We start from the raw sequence: 25860 nt of genomic DNA, 5'->3' as shown, positions 1-25860 counted from the left end.
AAAGAGAGAGAGAGAGAGAATATCTTGTTGTACCTTTATACTGAATGTACCATTACTCACAAAATCAGTTAAAAAAGAAAAAAAGAAAAAAAGTTGTAAATGAAACTTTCAAAGATTGGTACCACTGCTGCGTGTCACACATGAGATTGTTCCATAATGATTGATTCGTAATATGATGTATATGGGTTTCTTAATGGTAGTATAACAAAATGCCTTCAAATTGACCACTAAATAAAAAGTGAAATTTATTTCTCAAATTTTGTAAAATCGAAGTCGGTGGGCATTATGGGAACAGTCTACAACAACAATATATGCAAATAAATATTAATATACTTCACGTTTTCCAGTGGGTGCAAGAAAGCTTCGAATAGTATTTGTTGCCACAAGCATTAGCTGATGTAAATATATATATATATATATATACTCTTGCTTCCCTCAACTGAAACTGGCTTGCAAACTTGAATGCATGTGTGTTCGTGTGGTGAAAGTGTATATATGTATATAACAGCAAGTCAGATGAGAGGCAATATATACAATTGACTGTGTTCATACTAAACTTTACCTTCTCATCATTCAGCCATCTGCGGACCGATTTGGATCAAATAATAACTATTTGTTCAATAAAAGACCGCACTATAAGTTATAAGCTTTAGATGTAAGTTTTTATGATTTTAAATGTCATAAATACCTATGTGCAGTGCAAGTACTCAATCTCGCTTTAGAACTGTTGTAATGGAAATACTTTGTGGATAGTACAACTTCATTATTTTTTATGTCTAAATAATCTGGTCACAAACCAAGGGTCAAAATTGCGCTCGTAGTAACCAAAACATGCTACTCAGTCACAGGGAAGTAGTATTCCTAGGAATATCTGCCTAAAATTCTTACAGCTCTCAAACTGTTGTGTGCAACCTCAAGCATGGACACATGGTTTTTGCACCACGTTAACGCTCCAGAACACATTTCAGCGTTTGCTCGGAGTATTTGGATGGCTTTGATTTAAACTGTTAGATCATACTCCGCACTATCAAAATCTCGCTCTCTGTAACTTCGTGCTGTTCACTGTGTGAAGAGCAGACCGAAGGTGAGGCGTTGTTCAAGCGATGATACCCCATTGAGGTCTTGGAACGATAGCTGTGCCCTGATCTCTGCCAAAAGATGGCAGAGTTTATTTGATGGCAGTTTCTATAATGTAAAAATGTGCAATGTGTTGTAGAAAGTACTACGAAAACATATAAGGAATAAGGCCGTATTGCAAAACTTTGCTAGTACATACAAATTAAACCATTCTGGCAAAACTGTACCACAGAAGAAACTTTTCTAATTAAATAAAGGTATATACTGAACAACAGTGAATACTGCTCTTTTCTTTTGCTTTCTTAATGCACTGTTTAGAGGAACAAGTTTTATTTTAAATTTAATATTTAAATCCAGTTAACTATTTTTAAGTTCGTGTTCTAACCCAGCTCCGAAATGTATGAAAACTTTAACACATATCGAGATTTACTTCCATATCCACATAATTTTATTGGATCTATTAATAATGTTTGTGCTTCCTATAAATTCCCAATTTATTGGCAAGATCTCACTTAAAATTATTCTGAATTTTTTCTATTAATAGAATATCGATTTCGGCCAAAGTGTCTTGGTTCCAATTAAACTCCTCCTTGCTACTTTATCCATCTACGGTAAGACTACTAATATATGTAAAAGACTAACCGTTACAATAATTCATACTACTTTCACTAAAGTAGCAAAACTGAGAGTGTTCGGAGAATAAACAATTGTAAGCTCATGAGGCTTACGAAACGAAATCCTTCTTAATTTATATTGGAATATAAATTTTAAAACATAGCCTTGTAACCACCTTTTATATAACAAACAAGTTTACTTTCCGGCTGATACTTTTTAGCTAACAATGCACCTACGTATTTAAAAGATTTAACATCTCTAACAGTAAAATCACACATAACGTAAGAATATTCAGTATCGAGTTCGACCAAAAGTTAGAAAAGGAAATCCATTAACTCCTCTTCTTTTTCTTCTCTTCCTTTAATAAAGACTAATAATTCTAGATATCTACAATTTATTTCTTCTACAGCTTATTTATTTAAATCTTAATATTCTCCATTCATCTATGGCATTTTAAGTTCCTCTAATTTTGTAGTTCTCTTCTTAAAAGACTGTAAATAAACGTAATTAGGTGAAGGTATTTCTCGAAAAGAAAATGGATGCAATCGCTGGGTAACATTATGCCTTCCTCGGAGTACATCTACACTTATCTACCTAACCAAGAGTTGTTAGATCAACGTCAAGAAATATTAGACAAAAGACAATTTGTCTTAGTAAAATATGTATTTTTCTTTTTATATAACACTTTCACTGTACAGAAATTCGATTCTGCTTATAGTATGTTTAAAAATAAAGTAATTAAATAACGTATTTAACATTCTATGACACTTATTGTTATTGTTTTAAACGTTTTCTACCAATATTCTTCATTTTCCTTTATATTAGTCGAAAAGAGCATATTTTAAGAAAATAATCATGCACAACCAATGTTTTATTCTTTTATGTAGATTTTGGGTGTCCGGGACCAAGAAGTCATGTCAGGTAAAAATTGACTTACTTATAATAGTACTATGTCTTATATAGTTAAAACTACTGATGTCATTGTAATAATCCAAATTTTTGGTTATTTATACCATGAGAGTTTATTCTTCACCCCTTGTCTTATCATTTGTGATTATTTTAGTTTTAATTGTTATTTGAATTACCATTAAATAACAGTTGAAAACTGATAGTACTTCAATTTCAAGGCAAAATACAGTACTACCCATTCATATTTATTTATATGAAAATTTTGTTTTGATACTTCACATTTCTATACTCAAATTACTGATTATTTGTTTTCTTTAACCATATATGAATACTGAAAATGAGTATTTAGTATGTTGGAACCACATTTTGGAAATCAATCTACCCTCGTTTAGTCACTCATGGTGGAATTCAAACAAAGAGTATTTCTTTCCATTTACACATATCAATCTGCTTCAAACTACATTCCTCTTCTACACTTTTTTCTACGGATTTCGGCCAAGGTACCAATCGATTTTGGAGTCTAATATCGTTGCTTACAGAAAGTGATGCTTTCCTTCTCTTGATCAGTTATTCACTTCTTGATGTGGACGCCAGGAAGTGTCAAGAGCTTGAACAAATACCCGGCAATGTTTGAGCCTCTACATCGTTTACATAAAGTTCATGTAAGTATAGAGAGCTAAGACTCTATCAGATCCCTAATAATGTAGGCTCTCAAATTGTAGAATTATTATAGTAGAGGGCTATGTCACTTAAGCCCCAATCTATGCGTATGTTCTAAATGAAAAATATGAGTTAGGTAAGAGCTCGGTACAGTTTCCGTACATAGATTTCACTACTAGCAACCTATATTTAAAATGTCGAACAATGCGTTTGCTCGAAGGAAAATAGCAACATCTCCATTCACTGCCTATAACACGATGTGACTTTGTGGTTTACATGTAATTTTACACCGTAACACACATAATAATATGTAAATATTTGTAATGACTATTCCTATTAATCATACATAATCTAATAAAGTACATAAAAATCCATGTGTATCTGCGGCTAAAAATAATACAAAAAATAATGTTCAAATGTAAACCCACACGGTCACTAGTCAAAAATCAGCCACGTAATCCAAACCGCGAAATTACGTTAGTCACACACCCACGTAAACCCCTAAAGTCTTTGATTGTTCATTCTTCTGTCGCTCATAAAGGTTTAGTACTAATAGGATTAATAACGATGAATTTGTAGGGGTTTAAAGATGCTCTTTCATTAACAATTGCACATGGAATATGTTCTTAGAGATTATTTCATCTTGCAAATATTTCTTAATAGCGTGTACGGAGTCGGAGATTATTAATTAATTGTGGGATATTATCTTTAATGCCAAGCATAGGTCTATGATGATTCTTATTGAGAATTGCTAATATGGCTGCCCCGCCTACGTTAAGTTTTTAAGAGAGATTAGTTTGTTGAATAGAATTGTTGGTTGATCATAGTTGAGTGTGTTAGGCTTAGCTTTACTTTTTTTTTTTGTACTCTTTATACATTATATTTATATTAATATACTAAACATGGTATATCTTATTGTAATGTATATTCTTGTTGAGTCGGAAGTGTTCAGGAGTATTTATTATTAATGTTACATTGGTTGCCCTTAAATTAATTAATCTTTTTTGTAGGGCCGAGATTTTTATGACCATAATTGATTGAGTAGTTTAAAACAAAATTGCAGTTTGTGCACCTAAAGAAAGTTTAGTGCCCCCAGGCCGCGGTTTGACGTTTTCAATTTGTGTAAGTAGATTTGCTTTTTGAAAGGTATAGGTATTTTCTTTTCATAATGTGCTTATTTTTTAATTATTAGATATATCGTATACATTGAATGAAAAGTTATTTCTTTCAATATAAATATAATTATTATAACTCTATAATTTGATCCAGATATTTATTTACATCTCTGGTTTAATGATTTATTATAGTGAACTATATATATTTTCTGAGCGATATGGTAACCATTTTATTATATTAGAGTTAATGTTTGTTTCAAAAGTGTTTTTAATTATTTCCCCTAATGTAATTAGAATTCTTCTTGGGTGAAACGGATTGTGGTTAGTATCATATTGTTTAGTTATTTATTATGAGAAAATTCTAGAATGATTTGAGAGGGACTGCAAAATCAAAGTAAAGGTATGTAAATTCGAATCTAGGGACTTCTACTTACTGATCGTCAGCCTGACAACAACCCTAACCCTAACTTTAGGACTAAGCAAGTGAACCTTCCATGATTTAGACCTTACAAAATCTCCGATCCTGGTTGCACGGTTTTCAATGTCTTATTAATGAATCTTTTACAGATATTTATAATATTCACCCATTTTGAAAAACCTACAATGTTAGCGTGTTTTTAAAGAATAGGCATACACTGTTTCGAGAATCGAGACAAGACGGGAAATGTTTACGATACTTTGCGTCTGGTGTCGATTCTCATCACCAAAGCGAGACGATATTTGAGTTAGCCTTGTCCCGTCTTGAACCTAAAATGTTCATTTCCATGTTATTTTTTTTTTGTTTGTTTTAGAAACGAGGTAAGTAATTTCACTTGTTGTGGGCAACATTAAACAAAACCGAAATATTCTTTCCAAATGTCAAGTTTCTGCTTGTAATGGTATGATCTTAGCGATAATTAGCTCCTAGTTTTTAATCTTCTACAAGATAATAATAATTATTATTAGTTTATTATTATTACTATTATTATTCCTGAAGGTTTGATAGTTCAAGTATTAAAACATCTGAATATAATAAAACGTATGTCATCGCCGATCAATCGCCATCAATAATCCAAAAGGAAAAAAAATATGGAACGTTGATTCGAACAAACACCTTGACCACTGAACAGCGATCGCTACGTGTTAAACGAATTGTTTTTAGTCTGCATACGTTAGGTTTCTTTGCCACCGCTTGCAAAGTTGTATGTTATTTTTCTTCGATTCAAAACGTCTCTCGTATTTCTTTTGTGAATAATCTTTGCCAAACTTTATATTAATAACTTGAGTTGTTCTTAAACCTTTGCTTCACAAGTTTGTTTGTCTCCACACGAAACTACAGATACGAAGATTTAATTCTCATACTTTGCATTTGTTTCAAAGCAGTAGCCATTATCTGGTCAAAGACTTATGTCCGCCACGTTACAGATTAACGAACAGAAATTCATTTTCCGTAAAATTATGTAATTCTGTAAAATTCCGGAATTCAGAAAAATGCCGAAACTCGGAAAGAATCCGGAAATTAGGAAATTCAGAAATTCAGAAAAATTCAGAAATTCGGAAAAAATTCGATTTTATCCGAATCTCGGAATGTTTACGAAATCAGAATTTCCTAAATTTCGGAGTTGTTTCGAATTCCGGATTTTTTCCAAAGTCGGATTTTTCCGAATTGCGGAATTTTGCTAACTTTTCAGAACACTAAACTAATAGCTGTCTACAAACAAACAAGTAATGAAAATCATTTTTTATTCTGCAATATGTCATGTATTAAAATCCGACACCAGTTTCAGTATCTAACAAGTAATTACATGTATCTGTCTAGTGGAAGCTGAGGTATGAAAAATTGTATTGTGTCTTATCTTTTTGTGTCTTATACAACCCTGGAACCACTTAATGTCTAAACGGCTTTCGTTAAATCCAAGTTGTAGTATTCATAGTTACATCCATTTGTGTCTGTATGATCGGGTTAGTAGAGTTTTCTATATGATAGGGTTAGTAAGTTTTTCTCTGCTCTCCAATAAAGTTGTGATACGATCTACTACAGGATACAGAACGAAATACCAATTTATCCAAAGTTGTTGTATTACTACACATCTGCTTCCGTCTCTGTCAACTCTGATCGATCTCGTTGACTCGACATGCTTGCTTTCTATACCCCTTCTTCGTTTACTGAACTAAACAGTAACTATTCTGATTTATATTACTGCGCATTAATCGTAGACAAATATTTCTGATACCAATAGTTTCCGTTTTGTCCAATGAATGTTCTTTTTCTGTTTCCCAGCATGACCATTTTATTACATTATATGAAAAGCATGTAGGTCTAAATACCTCATGTATTACATAGCATGTAGATTTAACTACTACATGTGAGAACATTGCCGACTTCCAGCAAAGAACTAACATATGATCATAGTATACAACCCACGGAAGTGATAGCTGCTAATGCAGTGCTTGTAATCCCTAACGACACAGTGGGTGAGTGGACAAAGCACTGGCTATACGGGCCGTCCACCCGAGTTGAAAAATATATTGGTTTGATTTTCTATCCGTTATTGCATTCACAAATAGCGTTATACATATGCAAATAGATAGATAGACACACAGAGGTAGAGAGAAAAGTGCGTTGCATCCTTCTCCCTTCTCGCTCCTGTAATGTCTCAGATCGAAACCGGGCCTCTTTGCAAAACGTATTGACCAGCCTAAGCTAAACACAAGCCTCTTACTGCTCAACGTAGAAACGTGGTCGAGAGGTTTAAGACATGTAGTGATTGTATTTCTAATAACTATGAGTATGAGTTTCGAACCCTTCCAATTCCATTTTTTTTACTTTTTGCAGCTACGTCGGAAGGTTTAAGTTGTATTCTTTACAAATTGCAAATGGCGTTTACATTCAAAATAAGAGGAATTTTGGTGGCAATTGTTCGGATGTTCTTCACTTTCAAAATGAAGACAAGAATAAGAGCAATGCTCAAAGACAACATCTATTATCAGTACTAAACATTAATAACAATAGTTGCTACGAAAGACTAAATACGACCTCTTTTAAGATCTCTCATGAGCTGTATGTATTATTAAAAAAATAAACACTCCTTGCAGGGGATCCGAAATGCCGTCCTTTCCATTTCTAAGCATTCACCTTAACCACTACACAAAGATCATGGATTGATGAACGTTTAGTTGTGGGTGTATGTGCTCTACTTGTGTTTTATGTTCCCACTTCGACAATTTCTACTCTTTTCTCTCTGTTTAGCAGCTGTTTCTGGCTTTCTCTTTCGGTGTCGTCCTTTATTTACACTATGCACTATTCGTATTCACAGCTTGTGCCCCTCTGCAATATCTTATTCATATTACACTTTTCTTCTTGCCCCGCAGTAAACATTTGATTCATTTAATTCTCATACTCTCCAGGGATGGAGCACAGGAATGCCAGACTCGAAAAACAGGTGGACATTTACTTTCCTAACAGACTATACATTGAAATGTTGGTTCACCCGGCTCATACCCGGAGTATTTCCACTACACGAGTTCTCTCCATCTGCTGATAGAGCCAACGCGGTACTTTATTTTGTGATGCAGTTAGCCAAAGGGTCATAAGCTAGTCAGTAGTCGCACAAGGACGTTCTTAGCGTGTAGTATGTAATACCTACGGAAGAATTCTGCACCTTTTAAGAAAGCATCATAACCAATGGTAGAAACAGTTTTCGTTGGAAATGACATTTTCTTTTGGGTTTAAGATATATCATGCATTGGGATTTTGTCTGAATAAGAATACTTACATTCAATTTCAAAATATTTATAACAACAAACCAAAATGTTTGTGGTTATTTGTTTCTGGTACAGAACTTAAAGTAATACATCCAATGAGAAACAGAAACAGTTTTTCTCAGGAAATTCTCACTATAGAAGTACTGAAGTGTACGTTAAAATGCATATATTATCAATAATACATGAAGAGTCGAAGCTTCCATCTGCGTATAAAGAAACTTCTTATAAAGCGACAACCGTAAAAGCGTATCGAATTGGAATTAATATGCAAACGATTGGCCTTATTTCGATAATGTGATTGGCACTTAAATATATTCCGTAAATTTTATTTCGCGTACGAAAGCTATGCGAACCCCTTCCTGTACAAGCTTGGACACAGTCCATTCCAAGGTTTAATTAAAACTATTTTGTAGGAGTAAAAATAACTTAAACCTTTAGCTTATAGAAATGCGAACTATGTTCTTGACAGAATCGATTGCATTTTAGAAGAATTTGGAGATTTTTCACACTTGAAAGAGTAAAGATATTATGTTATAAAAACGGGTGTACTTGTTGACTGATAACAATCACATAGCTCTGTTACAATAGTTACATAGTATATGAAACTCGTAGCTCTATGTTGAACTTCAATCATCTGGTACGATCAACACAAGATTGCGTACACATATACGAGAGTTGTGCGGAATGTTTCGGATGCCACGTAGTGGGAACAATGTAATCTGTTAGATGTTGTAGTTATAAACTACCATATTTGTCACTCATAATGCGAATTCGTATGTAAATTGGATTTCTTCCCTTTGTTGGCACCAGATTGAAGTGAATTGGTGGTGATCAAAAATTGACCTTAGGAGAGAGTACTTGCATGATATGATATATTATGATTTTCGCCAAAGATTAACATAGCAAAAATGTATAATTTGGATGAGTGATACGTTTCCTGATGAAGCCAGATGCTACAGAACATTTTACATTTCCTTCTAGAAATTAAGATGCGATCGGATCAGCCTACTGATGAGTATCGTGCCCAAAACCATTGAAACTGTTTGGAAATTAATTAGCATTGATTGACATGTGAGATATCTCTAAATTGAGCGCACTTTAGGCCTTGCTTGATCATTGAGGTGGGAAATAACTTTGTGCTCGATGGATCCCATGTGGATATATATAGGTGGATTTATATAGGTGTGTGTGTTTGAGAACTTCAAGCAATTAAAAGGAAATCATTAAGTTTATACAAAGCTAGACATAATTTACTAGAAAATTTCTTATATGTTTTATTAGTGGGTTCTTTTGTAATAATCACGACTATGATAAAAGCATCATACAAAAAGTTTGTATCAAAACTTTAACTAATTGTCCGAAAATACAAAATTATATAGTTTAAAACGAATAAAATACCAAACATGTAGTGTTGCGCCCCTTCTGTATTTCGTTATCTATGTTTAACTCTATATACTTAATTTTAAAGGGTTATAATTACGCCCTATTTCTGTGTGTATACGCCAATATATTATATCTTTATATAATATACAGGATTTTAAATTCAAAATTAAATATAATGATTGATTTTACAACAAGCAGTACATAAATCAAAATACAACGGCAAAACCATTACTAATTAAGATGTATTCAGCATTTGATGTTTCGATGAATCTATGAGACGGAATTGGTGTTCCTATTAGAAAGTATTGAATGAAAACTATACAGAGCATATCCGAAATTGTAACTTAAACACATGTTTCATGTTTCCTTGCGTAAAATAATATGACAATTGTTCACAATTATATACGTAAGATATTGACATTTAAATGTGTCCCTTGAAACCTACTCTCTAACAGATTACCAATAATTTTCCTGTGAGAATTATTGTTTTAATATACTTTGACAATATAATATAATATAAAGTGACAGTTACACATTGAATACCTATTGCAATTCTTAATGCAACTCGTTTAGTGAATCTGCATTTAAAATCGTACTATAAAAATTAGTCTCCAAAAATATTACCGCTATATTTAGTTAATATTTTTGACGGTTAATATTCAAAAAAATATTTAATAACATTTCAGTTCATTTTCTCTTCTAGCCTAATTGCTCAAATTAATATTTACAAATATTTCCTATGGTGAAACCTTCTAATTTTTATATAACTAAATATAAATGTTCCGTTGTATTAAATAAAGCTGGATTTCTAACGGTTATATCCCTGTTTTTATGTAAAATATTGGATTCAAATGTTATTTACAATGCTGAAATCTTCATTAAGATATGAAGTGAAGAAAGATTTTGAACATAAAGAATAGAAGCTTCTACATACCTCCGTATTGGTAATGATATAAGCTGCCACTATTTGAAATTGTTTGTCACCACTTTCAAGTGAATTGTTGTTCACTAATTCCTTTCCAGCTGCTAACCCATCTCTGGAAATTAAATTTGAATTCATTGCGAAAGCTCATCTAATAAGTACATTCATTTTCAGAGAGAACTAAGTCCTTGTGATCATCTGAGTACTATTTATATTTATATTATAACCTTATTTAATATATTAAAATATTACTGATTTGGTATAATTCCTGTAAAATTTCAATCTATTTTTTTGTTAATCAAAAAAGGGTGATTTTTGTAAAAAAAAAAAAAAAAGAGAACAAAAATAGTTCCATGATTGACACTTTCAGTTATATGAAATGATATTTTTTCTAGTACAAGTAGGGCATTTGTGAAATAAATTATTAAATGTATGCTGAAAACACACGTGTTATTCATATTACGATTATACAGCAGGAGCATGAAACATATATTTTTACGTAACAAAGAAATAAAGCCATAACTTGTAGACGGTCATATACTTACCAAAGACTAGTACTAAATAAAGATTTCCATAATGAACTCAGCGGACATGGAACGCATGACTCCAATTTGTGAAATCTACCCATAAGACACTACTCTAAGATATTGCTGTTAAGCAAGAAGACATAATCCTAATGTGACCTATATTTAGAAAATTGCACACTTTTACAATAGCAATGTTGTAGATTGGGTTATGTAGAAACAAAATTATGAAAATTCCATTTAAATTGAAATAGGAAAAGACATACAGACATACAATGTCACGAAGGGGATTCTAAACCATAATTTGGTTTGGCTCAGATTGAAAATAAACATTAGATTGATATTTTTCAGAACATGTTTACATAATTTGGAATAGTTCCGAAAGTTATGTAGTAATGTCTTTTGGATTAAAAAGGTGTCAACTGTTTCTCCTTTGAACCAAATTACAATTTCCTATGCTTTTTCCTTATATTTTAAAGATAAAACCTCAATGATAAATACAAAATAGAATCATTTTCTTTGGTATGGTTTAGTTTCGTTTAACCGTTTGATAGTTGAAACTGCAACTACACTTTACAATTCCTCAAACCATTCGCTCTACTAGCCACAATTATAATAGACTCTGTTTGCGCGTCTATATAAATGGTCTCTGTGTAGGTCAGGGATGCCCAACGTTATTTTCAATCCATTCGGCCACTTCAGATTTCATGTATTATATTGCGGGTCGCAAAAAGACACTAAAAGCAATATCCTTTACATATTCCATATTTTTTACGAAAAAAAAATTGGAAACGTTTATGTAAAAATTATATATCACAAACAGAACTATTGTAGTTGTGAATGTACTCTAAATGATAAAAGATGTTAATATGGATTTAAAAGTTTACTCGTGTTTTATTTATATGGAAAAATGCCAACTCTCGAAATATCCTTGTGCTTAAACGTTTATTTTTCAATCTCGGACAATATTACTACAATTGTTATTTATATTAAAACAATTTTAACTTTCCCTTTTCGTAAAAAGCAAATGGCTTCAGTTTTCAATTTGTTTACATTATAGCTTGTAATTTTTATATTTCGCAAAAGGATCATACAAAATACATTAATAAACAGAGAAGATGTTCTATAAAGCGTACGTTAAACGGCCACTCATCACAGCTTCGCGGGCAAAGTTTAGACATGCCTGCTTTCTGATTCCAGTATATTCCGTTCTTCATCCACTTCCCAGAACTTCCATATTTCTCTTTTCCTCTTTCCAGCAGATTATTCCATTGTTTCCATTTCCACAGCTCGAACCTTATTATCAATGACGTAGTCAGTAAGACCGTATGTGACAGTGCACTAATGAGGGTATGGCTATCCAGCTTTGCAATGTTACATTGGACCGAAGTCCACTCTTATAGCCTCATTCTCCAGAGCTGGCATTTATTAAATATGTAACTATAATTGTTTGTGTAAAGTTTTACCTTTTGTTTAGTTAATTACAAAAATTGTATTTACAGTAGCAAAAGGATACGTTTGGTATGGTTTGTGTTTCCTCTGTTCGTTCTCGTCCTTTATTGAAACAAGCTATTTATAAACGGGGCTGACTGCCGCGTACATCATACAAAGCAAGACGAATTTTATGGTTCATTTTACTATATATTACCACCCAAGAGAAGAGAAATTTCAATTGCACAAGGATGCTTACTAGAATGATTTAGTAATATATATGCTCCACATAATACTCTTTGAGTTCTTCAACTTCAAATATCTCTCTTCAAAGTAGAAAGCGAGAGAAAATTGAAAATCTTGAGCACTTTTCTTCTGTAGCTGTTGATCTCGGAAACAAAGCAACTGATAATTACTGACTGAGTGTCGTATTATAAGGTTGTATTCTTAACAGCTGCCTCAAACTTTTTTATTCACACGATACGTCGAAGCAGTGATCCATTGTTTCTTTTATATGAAAAACACGTACTTATTTATTTAGCAATTTACCAATCATTTAAAACGTTCATACCAAATTATTATGTACACCCAGCCACAAAAGCAATTCCTCCCCTAAGCGCTATAATTCCATTACTTGGGGTCCAGGTTATATGCACTTGTGAGAACGCCTAGAAAAAAGCATTCAACTTACACGTAACTTTTCTTGGCTCAGACAGCAGTTGGTAGCACTGAGTCAAGTCTGTATGGAAGTAAAATTGTGAATGGATGACGCACGAAACATTGCTAAAATTCTGAGATCAATCTGTCTGGTTCAGAGCGTGTTGTCCAATTAACATCATATGTTAATTTCAATGTTGTTGTGTATGTATTGTGTTTTCATTATATATTGTATATTCAAAGAAATAAAAGCACTGATCAAATATCAGTCAGACAAAGCTTGAAAGTAGCTTAAAATATTAAATCTAGAACAACTGCTGGAAATAATTTTGTAAATAATTGCCTACATTGAGAGTCCTCCAATTTCCCTCATTCCAACATCTTTTTCTTTCTGCAGAAGAAAAGATCTTGCTTATCACAATGAGTATGCATTGGAATTGGAATTGAAACGGAAACGCTTGAAAAACTTTCAGCCTGGCCAAGATTCGAACCCGGATCCAGCAAATAGAAGTTCAATTAGCTAACACTCACCCGTCGCGCCATTTAAACTTCCACCCCAACTAATATCTAGTTAAAGTCGTTTCATGGAAAAATATAAACAACATACTAAAACAAAAAGGAAACAAACAAATATAAATATAATATAAATAAAAATATAAACAAGAAAATATAAGCAATTGGTGTGTCTTAATGATTTACTCGAGATTTCAGTGTTTTACTAAAAAGGAACTTATTTCGACGTCCCTCAATTAGGAAAATAACACGAAACATTCTTCAAGTTGGGGCTACGCCATCGGCACAGTAATAACGTATGGGGGCAGGAGGCAACTCCCGCCGAGAAAAGCTCCCCGCCGTTTGAGGGGCTCCATTTTGAGAAAAATGTTCTTACGTTTATACGATTGGAACATGAAATTAGAAATGAAGCATCAAATATGGTCGCCACATTGCATAAACAAAACAGCACACAGAAAGTAAATAGAACAAAAATGAATCGTGGACCCATTTCATTAAAATTGTCTATATTAGGGGCTCTAGAAATAATATTTATTCGTATGGCTTTGAGATTATCAATATTGTCTCCTTAATAATTTTGTCATAAGCGCAATGAACCCATGGAGTAACTAACGTAACCCCAGACGTTCCTGTGCTGGAGGGCCCACAGGCTCCGGGGCGCCCATAAAGAATAAGAGACAGTTGGAAAGAAGGGGTCCAATAATTAGAAGAAAACTTTTCCTAGGGGTCCGAAATAAGATTATTAATACTTGCACCCCCAGAAAAAATCTAAGTTAGAGCGCTGGTAATGGGTTGCAGGGATTGTCCCGATTTACATTACATTTCGTCTTTAGTACAACTTCTAATTTCGAAAGAAGAAAAGACTAAGAAATTATTTATTTATTTATTAACAACACAACAGGCTGTAGCCCAATTACAGTGTTGTAATTACGCAATTACATGCTCATAACTCTTGATAACATAACTTCAGTTCACAACTCTTGATAACTCATGTTAATGGCATTTCTAATTGTCTTAGGCGACATACACATATAAAAAACTCATTGTTATTTGAATACATTCTAATACACAAAACTGTTGTCCTCCAGATTGGTGATTTCATCATTATATTAGTTCTTGATTTCTTGCAGTAATAAAGACCAGTGTTTCTACGTAATTTTAATGTGGGGACATGAAAATTCAATAAGGAAACTAAATCGGGACAATCCAAAATATTTTGCTTTACACTACAGATGAATAATAAATCAATCATATGTCGCCTTTGTTCTAGTGTAGGAAGATTGAAGTTAGCAAGTATGGTTTTACAGCTGTCAAATGTAGGATAAATTTGAGTTTCTTTATATGTTAGAAATTGTGAAAAAATGTCTGTATTCTTTATAATTGCTTACGATGTTTTATGTGAGTCGGATTCCAAATAGTAGTGGCATACTCTAGCTTTGAAGGAACATATGTATTGCGCAATTTCTATAATGTTGAATATTCTTAAATTCTTATCCCGTTCTAATTATGAATCCTAATAGCCTGAATGCTTCACTTGTTATATTTACAATATGATTGTCAAACGTTAACTTAGAATCAAACGTAACATCAAGATCTTTAACTGAATTATGCCTATTTACTATATATTTATTAATTTCATATTTAAAGTGACGAGGTGATTTGCTCCTAGTGAATGATAATACTTTGCACTTGCTTGCATTGACCCCAAGTTGATTCGAAGAGCACCAGTTATCAATATGATATAGAACTTGCTGCAGCTTTATGTTGTCTTCCACAGAACTGATTTTGGCATATATTTTTAGATCATCGGCCGATAGTAATTTTTCATGGTCAGGAATATAGTCAGGTAAATCAATAAAAAAACAAGAGAAATAACAATAACCCTAAATGTGAACCCTGAGTGACTCCTGAGGATGCAATATCTTCTTTCGATTTGTATGCATTAGAAAGAACGGATTGTTTACGATTAGATAGGTATGATCAGAAGAATTTAATCAGGTGCGGAGAAAAGTGGAAAAACTTTAATTTTTCTAGTAATGTGTTATGATTAACATTATCAAAAGCTTTTTCAAAGTCAATATAAATCACATCTACTTGGCTGCCTACATATAATGAATTCGCTATAAGATCGGTAATAATTGCAAGATTCGTTGTTGTGGATCTTTGTGAAATAAAGCCATGTTGTTTAATTGAGATAACCGGTTTGACGTGATTAAGCATTCGTCGATACAAGATATGCTCAAATGCATTGGCACATTCTTTAAATTGTGTCAACACGTGTAGAAATAGACAGTTATAAGTTTATGTTCATAACTACTAGTTTATTGTCTTATGTTCATATGAGGAATTTGTGGCATATTGTGGCCACATGATCATGAGACTGCCGATCATGAGGCGAATACACTAGAGGTTCGAATTCCTCTGAAGAGCCTCAGTCCTCAGTATTTCTGTGCTCGTGCTCCTGTAGTGTTTGCAATACGTCCAAAGCACATGAGGTGCCAGTAGCGAACAATACTCCGGTTGTTACGATTTGTTTAAAAAGAAATTGTGAAAGCAGGAAAGTCCCATTGCAGCTACCTGAGTTCAAATCCCGTCGCAGCAATTATTATTTTTTCTGAATGGGATGATAATGTTTATGTAATTGGTATTGTAATTATTTCATTCCTTTATTATTATTATTATTATTATTATTATTATTATTATTATTATTATTATTATTATTATTACCACACAAAGAAAGAACAAGTAACATAGTCGAAGGTATTCATAGGAACAGAAAAGATATAGAGTATGTCAGATGTTTCTTAGGTTTATACCTGAACGCAATAATATTATTACGTTTATTGATTTACAGATAGAATTACCATTTTATGACAACAAGAAATGGAATATAAAGATTTGTTAGCTGATAACAGTAATGCATTTTGTTTCGCCCTTCTTCTATGTAGAAAGGTGAGGTAACATCTTAAATAGGATCATAACAGTACCAAGCGTTGTAAGTTCGATCACAATTTGAAATTTGTACACAGCTGCGAACAGTTACTTGAGCTCATTTTTGGCCAATATTACAGGAGTAAGGACGTGTTTAGCCCTTATGTATTCATCAATTCTTGTCCAAACACGTTACTTGTCAGACGGCTACGAATAAAGTTTATACCCATGCCATAATTTTGTGTTGTTGGCATATCACCTGTGAAGGAGGTCGTCTCAACTCTTACACCCAGAAAAATTGAATACTTTTTCATTTTAGTATACATCAGAAGTATCGTAGATTGTAGATTTAAATATTTACTGAATTGCCACACCCGTAATTGAACTCGCGTTCCCAACATTACGAAACTAACGCTTAAGCAATTACTCTAAGACATCACTGTTCTGGGAAAAAGAAAAATGACGCTGCATTGAATTTAGTAATTACACGCTTTTACCATTCCAGTGTAATAATGTTGAAACTTTCTGATTTCAGTCATGGTAAAATAGTAAAATATTGTGGAGAAAGATTGGTCTAGAGAAGTCAACTTTAAATTGACAACTCATATGTACGGGGGCGCTGCCATATGCTGCCATATGCCATATACGAGGCGACGCCAGGTTTTTCACGGCACGGCATTGGACAGATACTTATATTGGTTGGAATTTGGTGTTTCAGGGCACTGGATTATTTTTTAAGTTAATTAATTTAACGAACTTTCCTCAGTACCTTGTTTCCTATTTTTACGCGTTTTACTCACTTTTACAGTTTTTCCATTAACTCTTTAAGAAGAAGGACAAAAACACTGAAACATTGAGGACAGTCAAAGTCACAAACACTATTCTCGCCTTCTTTCCTTGCCTGAAGTAAGACAATAAAATATGGTGCACATGCAATTTTTAGTCTTCCATCTTCTATGTGTTATCAAATCTGTAAAACCAAACCAAACAGAGTGCAATATCACTAAACAAAACGCTCAACATGTTAGCTATTCATGACATAACTATTGCATGATACGAATAAGTCCAGTATATCCACAAATCATCATTTGTCATATTTTACCGAAATACATCATGACTTTTCTAAGAACCTGATACTTTAAATGTTAATACGCAAAGTTAATTGATCTCAACACTTATACCTTTACTCTCTTATGATCATCGCAAACTGTAGGGTACTTCCCGTAGATATAGAAAGGTGAAATGTAGAATCCAGGCTTGGTGTAGCATGCAAGTAAACAAATAAAAAGCAAGAGGATGATAGTTCCCACCGCCGAGTTTCCTTCAAGCGAGTGTGTCCTTTATTCAACAAAAGGACGTGAAATCCAATTAGAAAATTCATAAAATGTAAAATATGTAGCTGTCTCGACTTTGCATTATTATTATTATTATTTATATTATTATTAATAATAATATTAATATTAATAATAATAATAATAATAATAATAATATTAATAATCATAATAATAATAATAATAATAACGGAATAATATAATTATAAATACAATATCAATTACGTAAACAATACTTTCCAATCAAGAGAAAATATTAAATGCCACACCGGGATTCGAACCCGGGTGACTGTAATGGCAGTAATTCCTCAGACAAAGATAGGAAAATAAACTAGTAGTTATGTTAGATAATCATAGCACACACTATTTCTACACGTGTTGATATAATTCAGAGAATGTTAAAATAATTCCTATTGTCTTTCATTGTTTGGAACGTAAAGCAGAACTGTAAGAATCGACACGAGCGAGTTCGTTCCAGTTTCCACTCAAACTCGACTAGACTCAAAACATACATCTTTGAACTCGACTCGAGAACTCAACTCGAAAAATTTCCTCCAACTTGACTCGAGTCGAGTCGAAATGAAGAAAATCGAGCCAAATACTGTGTGTAGTTTCAAGTACTTTTATCAAGTAACCTACATAAACAATATAATTATTATCAATGGTGTTAACACTACTACTACTACTACTACTAATTAATATATTATTATTATTATTATTATTATTATTATTATTATTATTATTATTATTATTATTATTATTATTATTATTATTATTGCTTTTACTATGGATCCGTATAGTAAAATTGCAAGCTTATTATAATGAAAAAAGTTTTATGAAAATTTAAAAAATCCTTGGGCAATTTTTGAATACAAACAAAAATGTATTTTCATTACTAGAACGTTGTCCTAGAACGCTCGGCCACGAGGGCCGACAGCAGTTTGCCTTAATTTAAACTGTATATAGGTCATGACTTTTGACGTCCTATCTGTATCGAGCAACAAGATCAGAGGATATCTGAAATTCTTGAAATCTCCCGCATACCAAAATCTGATGTGTCGTTTGTTGAGCATCTCTTGCCGTTCCATACACGACAAATTTATTAAGGGGACCATATTGATAAATCTGATAATAATATACGAATATATATTATTTCTAGTGCTTCTAATAGTAGACATTTTTTACTGAAATGGGCCCACGACTCATTATTGTTTTATTTACCTTTAGTGTGCTGTTCTGTTTATGTACTGTAGTGAACCTGTTTGATGCTTCACTTATAATTTCAGTTTCGTATCGTGTATGGAGTAAGAAAATTTTGTCTTAAAATAGGAACCCTTTAAACAGCGGGGAGTTTCCCTGGGGGTGGGGAGCAGTGGCTCCCCTGCCACCACAAGTTACGGCCCGTCGTCTTGACAATCATTTTTTCTAAATTGGAAGGTATTGTTTACGTAATTATTTTTGTAGTTCTGTTATTTCTTTATTATTATTATTATTATTATTATTATTATTATTATTATTATTATTATTATTATTATTATTATTATTATTATTATTATTATTATTATTGTAAAGTCGAGACTTGGCTACATATTTTATATTTTATGAATTTTCTGATTGGATTTCAAGTCTTTTTGTTGGATAATAATCAACACACTCCACTTTACGGGTTTGGAGGAGGAAAAAATTCTCCTGTATCTTTTCATTGGTTTACTTGCACGCTACATCACGCCTACATACTACATTTCACCTTTCTATATCTACGGGAAGTACCCTAAAGGTTGTGATGATCATAAGAGAAAAAGTGAATAAGTGATGAGATCAACGAACTTTGCGTATTAACAACATTTCTAATATCAGGGTGTCAGGAAAATCATGACGTATTTCGGTAAAATAAGACAAATGATGGTTTCTGGATATACTAGAATTATTCGGATCATGCAATAGTTTGTCATGCATAGCTAAGATGTTGAGCGTTTTGTGTAGTAGCATTGCTCTTTGTTCGGTTTGGTTTTATACATTTGAACACAGGTGATTTGGATCAATGAAAACTTGACCCAGTATCCATCACGACCCACTCTGACTCATAATCCACCACGTACTTTAGCCCACTCTGACCCATGATCCAAGAGCTGCTTCAGCCCACTCTGACTTACTAAAAACCATGACCTATTCCGACCCACCACCCACTCTGAACCAGTGACATACCAAAACACACCGTCATCAATTGCGACGCATGATTCATGACCTCTTTTCTAGCGACTAAAGAGTTTATACTTGTATTAGAATCAGGTTGTCAAATTCTAACTAATCGGAGTTTGAATTTCTACGGATCTCACAAGCACCGCTCTGTTACAATAATGATGGATCCGACCTTTAGGATATAAAATGGTAAAGTGTTTGTCATGGGAAAACTTACGACGAATTTCAATTAAATTATCATGGTCTAATTATTTCCTTGTTCAATTATCGATACTTCTCAGTGAAAAAGTGGATGATATTTGAAACTCCCAAATCAAGGTACGTAGACCAACATAAAGAAGTTTACATTATAAATTTTATGACTATTTTTCTCACAACATTATGTTTTCATTGCCCTTTTCTTTAAGCGCTCTATATAATAAAAAAGTTTTTAACAATTATTATAAAGCGCATGGCAAGCATATATGGATATATGATGCGAAACACTGTATTTTTTATTGAGTTGAGTTGAGTTGATTTTGAGTTTAACGTCCCTTTCAGCAGCGAGGTTATAAGAAAATGGACCTTTCCCGTGCCGTATACATCACCAACACCCAGTGGCCCACTTGCCGGTGAACATCGATTATCAATACAGAAACGAGTCGAAGTATTACCGCTAGTGTCCCACTGCCGGCAGGGTTTCGTCGAGTCGAAACAGATATCTTGCATCGGAGTGTTGAAGTTCCCACCGAGTCGCAGCCAGCACTTCATATTGGTCCGCTTCTTCAATTCGTTGCGGAGAATCGCGAAGGGACCAACACGAAATATCGCTAGTCATGTGCATGCGGTTATTATTATATATTATTTTTTTCTGACGAATTGTTTATGAAGTGTACTCCGGAGGTCAAGAATAACCGCTGCCTCAACATCATGAAGTGAAAAATCTTGACTGCGATAATTGTATGAATCTAGATGGCAACTGTCGTCGATCATTAGAAAGTGAGTATGTGAGAACTATGATATACAGTAAAAAGGCAAGCGTCATTTTGTTATAAAATATCTTCCATATATACGGTTAAAAGAGCACTATGATTGACAAAATTAAAACGACGATTTCAACGACTTATCCCTTTACAAGCGACGTAACCTTCATCGCCTCCGTGGTTCGTATACTTTTCTGGTTCGTGTACTTTTTTTTAGTGTTTTCTAGACTCACCCTAATGTAAACAATATAGGCGATTTAATATATTTTCGGGAGTAATTTTGTGGTTCATTGGCGTTTTTTCGCGTCAGAAGATGCTGTCTAGGATGTAGTGAGCAGAGAGGGTCGGTGGGTCAGAGTGCGTAATAGTTATTGGTGTCTCACGGTTGGTGGTGCGTCGCAGCAGGTCACGTTGGATGATGAGCCGCAGTGGGTTACATACTGTTAACCCACGACCCACTGACCCACTCCAACTCTGGATATGTCACCACATAGAAAATGGAAGACCAAAAATTGCGTGTGCACCATATTTTCTTGTTTTACTTCAGGCAAGGGAAGAACGCGCGAATAGTGTTCGTGATATTTTCTCTCCCCAATATTTCTGTTTTTGTCCCTCTTCTTAAAGAGTTAGTGGAAAAACTGTAAAAGTGAGTAAAACGCGTAAAAATAGGAAACAAGGTACAGAGTAAGGTTTGTTAATTAACTTAAAACAAATAATCCACAGTCCTGAAACACCAGATTCCAATGAATATAAGTATCTGTCCAATGCTGTGCCGTGAAAAATCAGGGCCCGAGGCGAGAGCATATGTCTAAGAATTGAGACACCTTCCTTTACAGGTGGAACGCCAACAACACAAAATTACGTTATCTGTATCAACCTTCGTAACTGTCTGCCAAGTAACATGTTTGGACAAGAATTGATGAACACGTAAGGACTAAACACGCGCTGTAGTATGGGCCAAAATGAGTTCCAAGGAATTGTTCGTAGCTGTGCACAAATTGCTTAGAGTGAACGAACTTACAATAGGTTACGCTAGTCATGACAATGATCCTATTTAAGATATCACCTCACCTTTCTACTTAGAAGAAGGGCGAAACAAAATGCAGTACATCAGCTAACAAATCTTTATATTCCATTTCTTGTTGTCATAAAATGGTAATTCTATCTTTAAGTCCATAAACGTAATAATATTATTGCGTTCAGGTATCAAACTAAAAACATCTGACATACCCTACATTTTTTCTGTTCCTATGAATACCTTCGATTATCTTATTTGCTCTTTCTTTCTGTGGTAACAATAATAATAATAATAATAATAATAATAATAATAATAATAATAATAATAATAATAATAATAAAACAATACCAATTAAATAAACAAAATCTTCCCATTCAGAACAATTACTAATTACTACGACGGGATTTGAACCCAAGTAGATGCAATGAGAGTTTCCTGCTTTCACTTTTTTAAAAAGAAATCGACCAACCGGAGGATTGTTCGCCACTGGCACCTCATGTGGTTTGGACGTATTCGAAACACTACAGGAATACGAACTCAAAAATACCGAGGACAATTAAAATTACGACCTTGATCTCAGAGGAATTCGTATCTCTAGTGGATTGCGCCTCATGACCTGAAGCCGAACGCACGAGATAATTCGGCTAGTGCCACTGGTTCAATTTGCCACAAACTCCTGATATGAATATAAGGAAAGAAACTAGTTGATATGGAACATAAATATAGCACTGTCTATTTCTGCACATGTTGATACAATTTAAACAATGTGAAAATAATTTCTGTCGTCTTTTCTTCTTTGGAAATTAGAAGTTATGGTAAAGACGAAATGTAATGTAAATCTTGAGCATCCCTGCAACTGATGACCAGCGCCGTAAATTAGATTCTTTCCTGGGGGTTCCTTTGGGGTGGTACACCTGGTTTCAATTCCTGGGGGGAGCTAATGTGGTTCGGATTATACTTAATCAGTAGGTCCACGTCTCACATAGCCTCGCTGCTGAACAGGACGTTAAACTCAAAATCAACTCAACCCTTTTCTGGAGAGACAAGCATTAGTAAGCTTATTTGGGCCCTAGAAAAAAGCTGATTTCTAATTATTGGGTCCCCTCTCTCCAACTTTCTCTTAATCTTTATCTGCCCACCGCAGCCTATGGGCCCTCCCGCACAGGAAGGTTTGGAGTTCCGGTAATTACTCTCTTGGCCAATTTCATACGTGGAAAAATTATTAAGAGGACAGTATTGATCAAACTCAAAGCCAAACGAATAAATATTACTCAAATGGGTCGACGACTCATTTGTGTTCTATTTACCTTTTGTGTGCTGTTTGGTTTATTTAATGTAGCGACCCTATTTGATGCTTTATTTATAATTTTATGTTCGTATAGTATATGGAGTAAGAAACTTGGGTCTGAAAATGGGCCCAATGGATGGGCTGGGAGCTTTATCTGGGGGAAGTTGCCCCCCACAATTTACGGCTCTGCGATGACGTAGGCTCAACTTGAAGAACATTCGTGATACTTTCTTCATTGATCAACGTGTATATAAAATGGTTTTGAGTTAAACAAGGAACTCTCGAGTAAGTCATTAAGACACACAAGCTGCTTATATTTTCGTCTTTATATTTTTATTTATATTTTGTTTATATTTGTTTGTTTTTGTTACATTTGTGGATCTTGCTTATATTTTTCCAAGAAAGGATTTTAACAAGTTATTAGTTTTGGTGAAAGGTTAAGTGGCGCGGTAGGTGAGTGGTTAGCACACTGCTCTAATGTTCGGCAGACCCGGGTTCGAATTCTGGCCAGGCTGAAACTTTTTCAATGTTCCTGTTTCGATTTCATTTTCAATGCATACTTTGTATGATAAGCAAGAATTTGTCTTCCCTACATGGAAAAAGATGTTGGAATGAGGAAGGTCTCTCAATGGAGGCAATCATTTACAAAGTTGTTTCGAGCAGGTGTTCTAGACTCGATATTTTCAGCTACTTTCAAGCATTTTCTGATTGATATGTGATCTTTTATTTCTTTGAATATACAGTCTATAATGAAAAAATACATTACATACACAGCAACATTGAGATTAACATATGATGTTCATTGGAAAACACGATCTGAACCAGAGAGATTGATATCAGAACTGTTTCGTTAGTCACTGCATTACAATTTTACCCTCATAAACATCTGGATCAAGGCTACCAACTGCTGTCATGCCGAGAAACGTTACGTGTAAATTGGGTTGCATCTGTCTAGGCGTTCTCAATACTGCAAATTCCTGGACCCCAAGTAATGGAATTAAGGCACTTAGTGGGGGAATTACTTTTGTGGCTAGGATAGGTGTAAAAAATTTGGAGAGAATATAGAAATTGTTCACAAAACTGCTAGCACAATCCTTCGTTTAACAGTGATAATAAACAAAATAAAGTTAACTTCATTGTAATGAGTGTAGTTATTCAAAAATAAAACTCTTCTAATTTGTCAGTATTGCATGATGAATTGAGTATCAAAAATATTTCAGTAGAAATGCATATTATCAGATATAAAACTAGTTCGGAATGTACATATTTAATTTTATGCTTCTTTCCATTTATTTCACTTTAATTTAATAACAATCCAAAGTTAACAGACTATTCTAGAGATTTTAAATCGAGAAGCCTTACAAGTAGAGAGGCTCTACGGATTCCTGGCAGGCAATGAACTGCATTCTTATTTATTAAAGAAGGACGTTAAAATAGTTCTCTGTGATACAGATATCATCTTAAATAGGGTTATGGTACTGTATATCGAACACTTAAGGGTATTCGTATGGATGTATAATCAATACTTTCTGTTGGTGAATAATATACCCCTAATGAGCGATTAAACTTTAAGGGTGTCATTTATTGGTTGAAACCATCCTATTATGAGAACCACATTTTAAAATTTGGAAATTTCAGGTACATTTTAATAGCAAAGTTTTAATTCTTCTTGCGCCGAACGGGTTGTGCTATATATCGAACAATGAGATTTTAATTATCGAACAGGATGGTTTAGAAATTGAACAGCGAGATTCAAATATCGAACATAGTATTTTATTTTTAAGCAAGTTCACTTTAATGGTAATATGGATGTAGTTACACTGTAAACACATTACAATAATTTTCAAATTAAATTAAAATAGAAAATGCAAAGACAAATGCATATTAAAATGTTCTAAATTACAAAATATTTGTTTCATATGGCCACTTTTGAGCAGATAGAGAAGCATGTCTTGCGTTACTGGTATTTGTTGTCTTTCTTCTTCTTCAGTTCTTCCTGCTATTTCTCGGAAGATATTGCTTGTATTTTCTTAAACGTAAATTGATTAGCTTTCCCCGGGGCTTCAGGAATTTTGAAAATCTCTTTGAAAGAATCCTCACTACTTCGTGAGGAAAGCGAGCATGCTAATTTCGAAGCGCCCTTATCTTTGCGCAATAATTTTGGTTTATGAATTTTTACCACACTTTTCGAAATGACGGTCATTGAAAATTCTTCTTGGGTGAAGGTGCCTACTCATCTAAGGTTTCTTATTCAGTGTGAATTCACGATTATCGCCTTCAAGCTCTTTGGTTTCTGCTTCTGAGGTTGAACAACTTGTTATTTAGTTTTGATCAGCCTATATAATTGCATGAGTCACACAATACCGGGGTTTAATACTTTTCCAATAAGCATTCAAATCTGGGTCACTATCACTCTGTTCCTCTTACTCCTTTGAAACATGGTGGTATATAAAAAGTGGTATAATATTAGTCCCGCTGTGCTTCAAATAGTTAATCACGTGTTAGTTTATCACAATACAACTTAAGAATATGAGAATGAAGGAATTCTTTCACATCATCAAGCACGAACTTTATTTCTGAT

At 33.7% G+C, this 25860-nt stretch overlaps 1 protein-coding gene across 1 annotated transcript in view; it reads right to left on the bottom strand.

The window, feature by feature from the left end:
• Nucleotides 1-25860, bottom strand: part of LOC145681948 (pickpocket protein 19-like) — a 288210-nt gene that overhangs the window by 112208 nt on the left and 150142 nt on the right. The window contains exon 6 of the mRNA XM_081753550.1: nucleotides 10438-10540. Coding sequence (XP_081609676.1) covers nucleotides 10438-10540 — 103 coding nt within the window. The remainder of the gene's footprint in view (nucleotides 1-10437; nucleotides 10541-25860) is intronic.

This window comes from Thermobia domestica, chromosome 1 (assembly GCF_964235325.1).
Source record: "Thermobia domestica chromosome 1, izTheDome1.hap1.1, whole genome shotgun sequence".
Taxonomy (NCBI): Eukaryota; Metazoa; Arthropoda; class Insecta; order Zygentoma; family Lepismatidae; genus Thermobia; species Thermobia domestica.
Note: the sequence above shows the minus strand (reverse complement) of the source record. Positions and strands in the feature narration are given on the sequence as shown.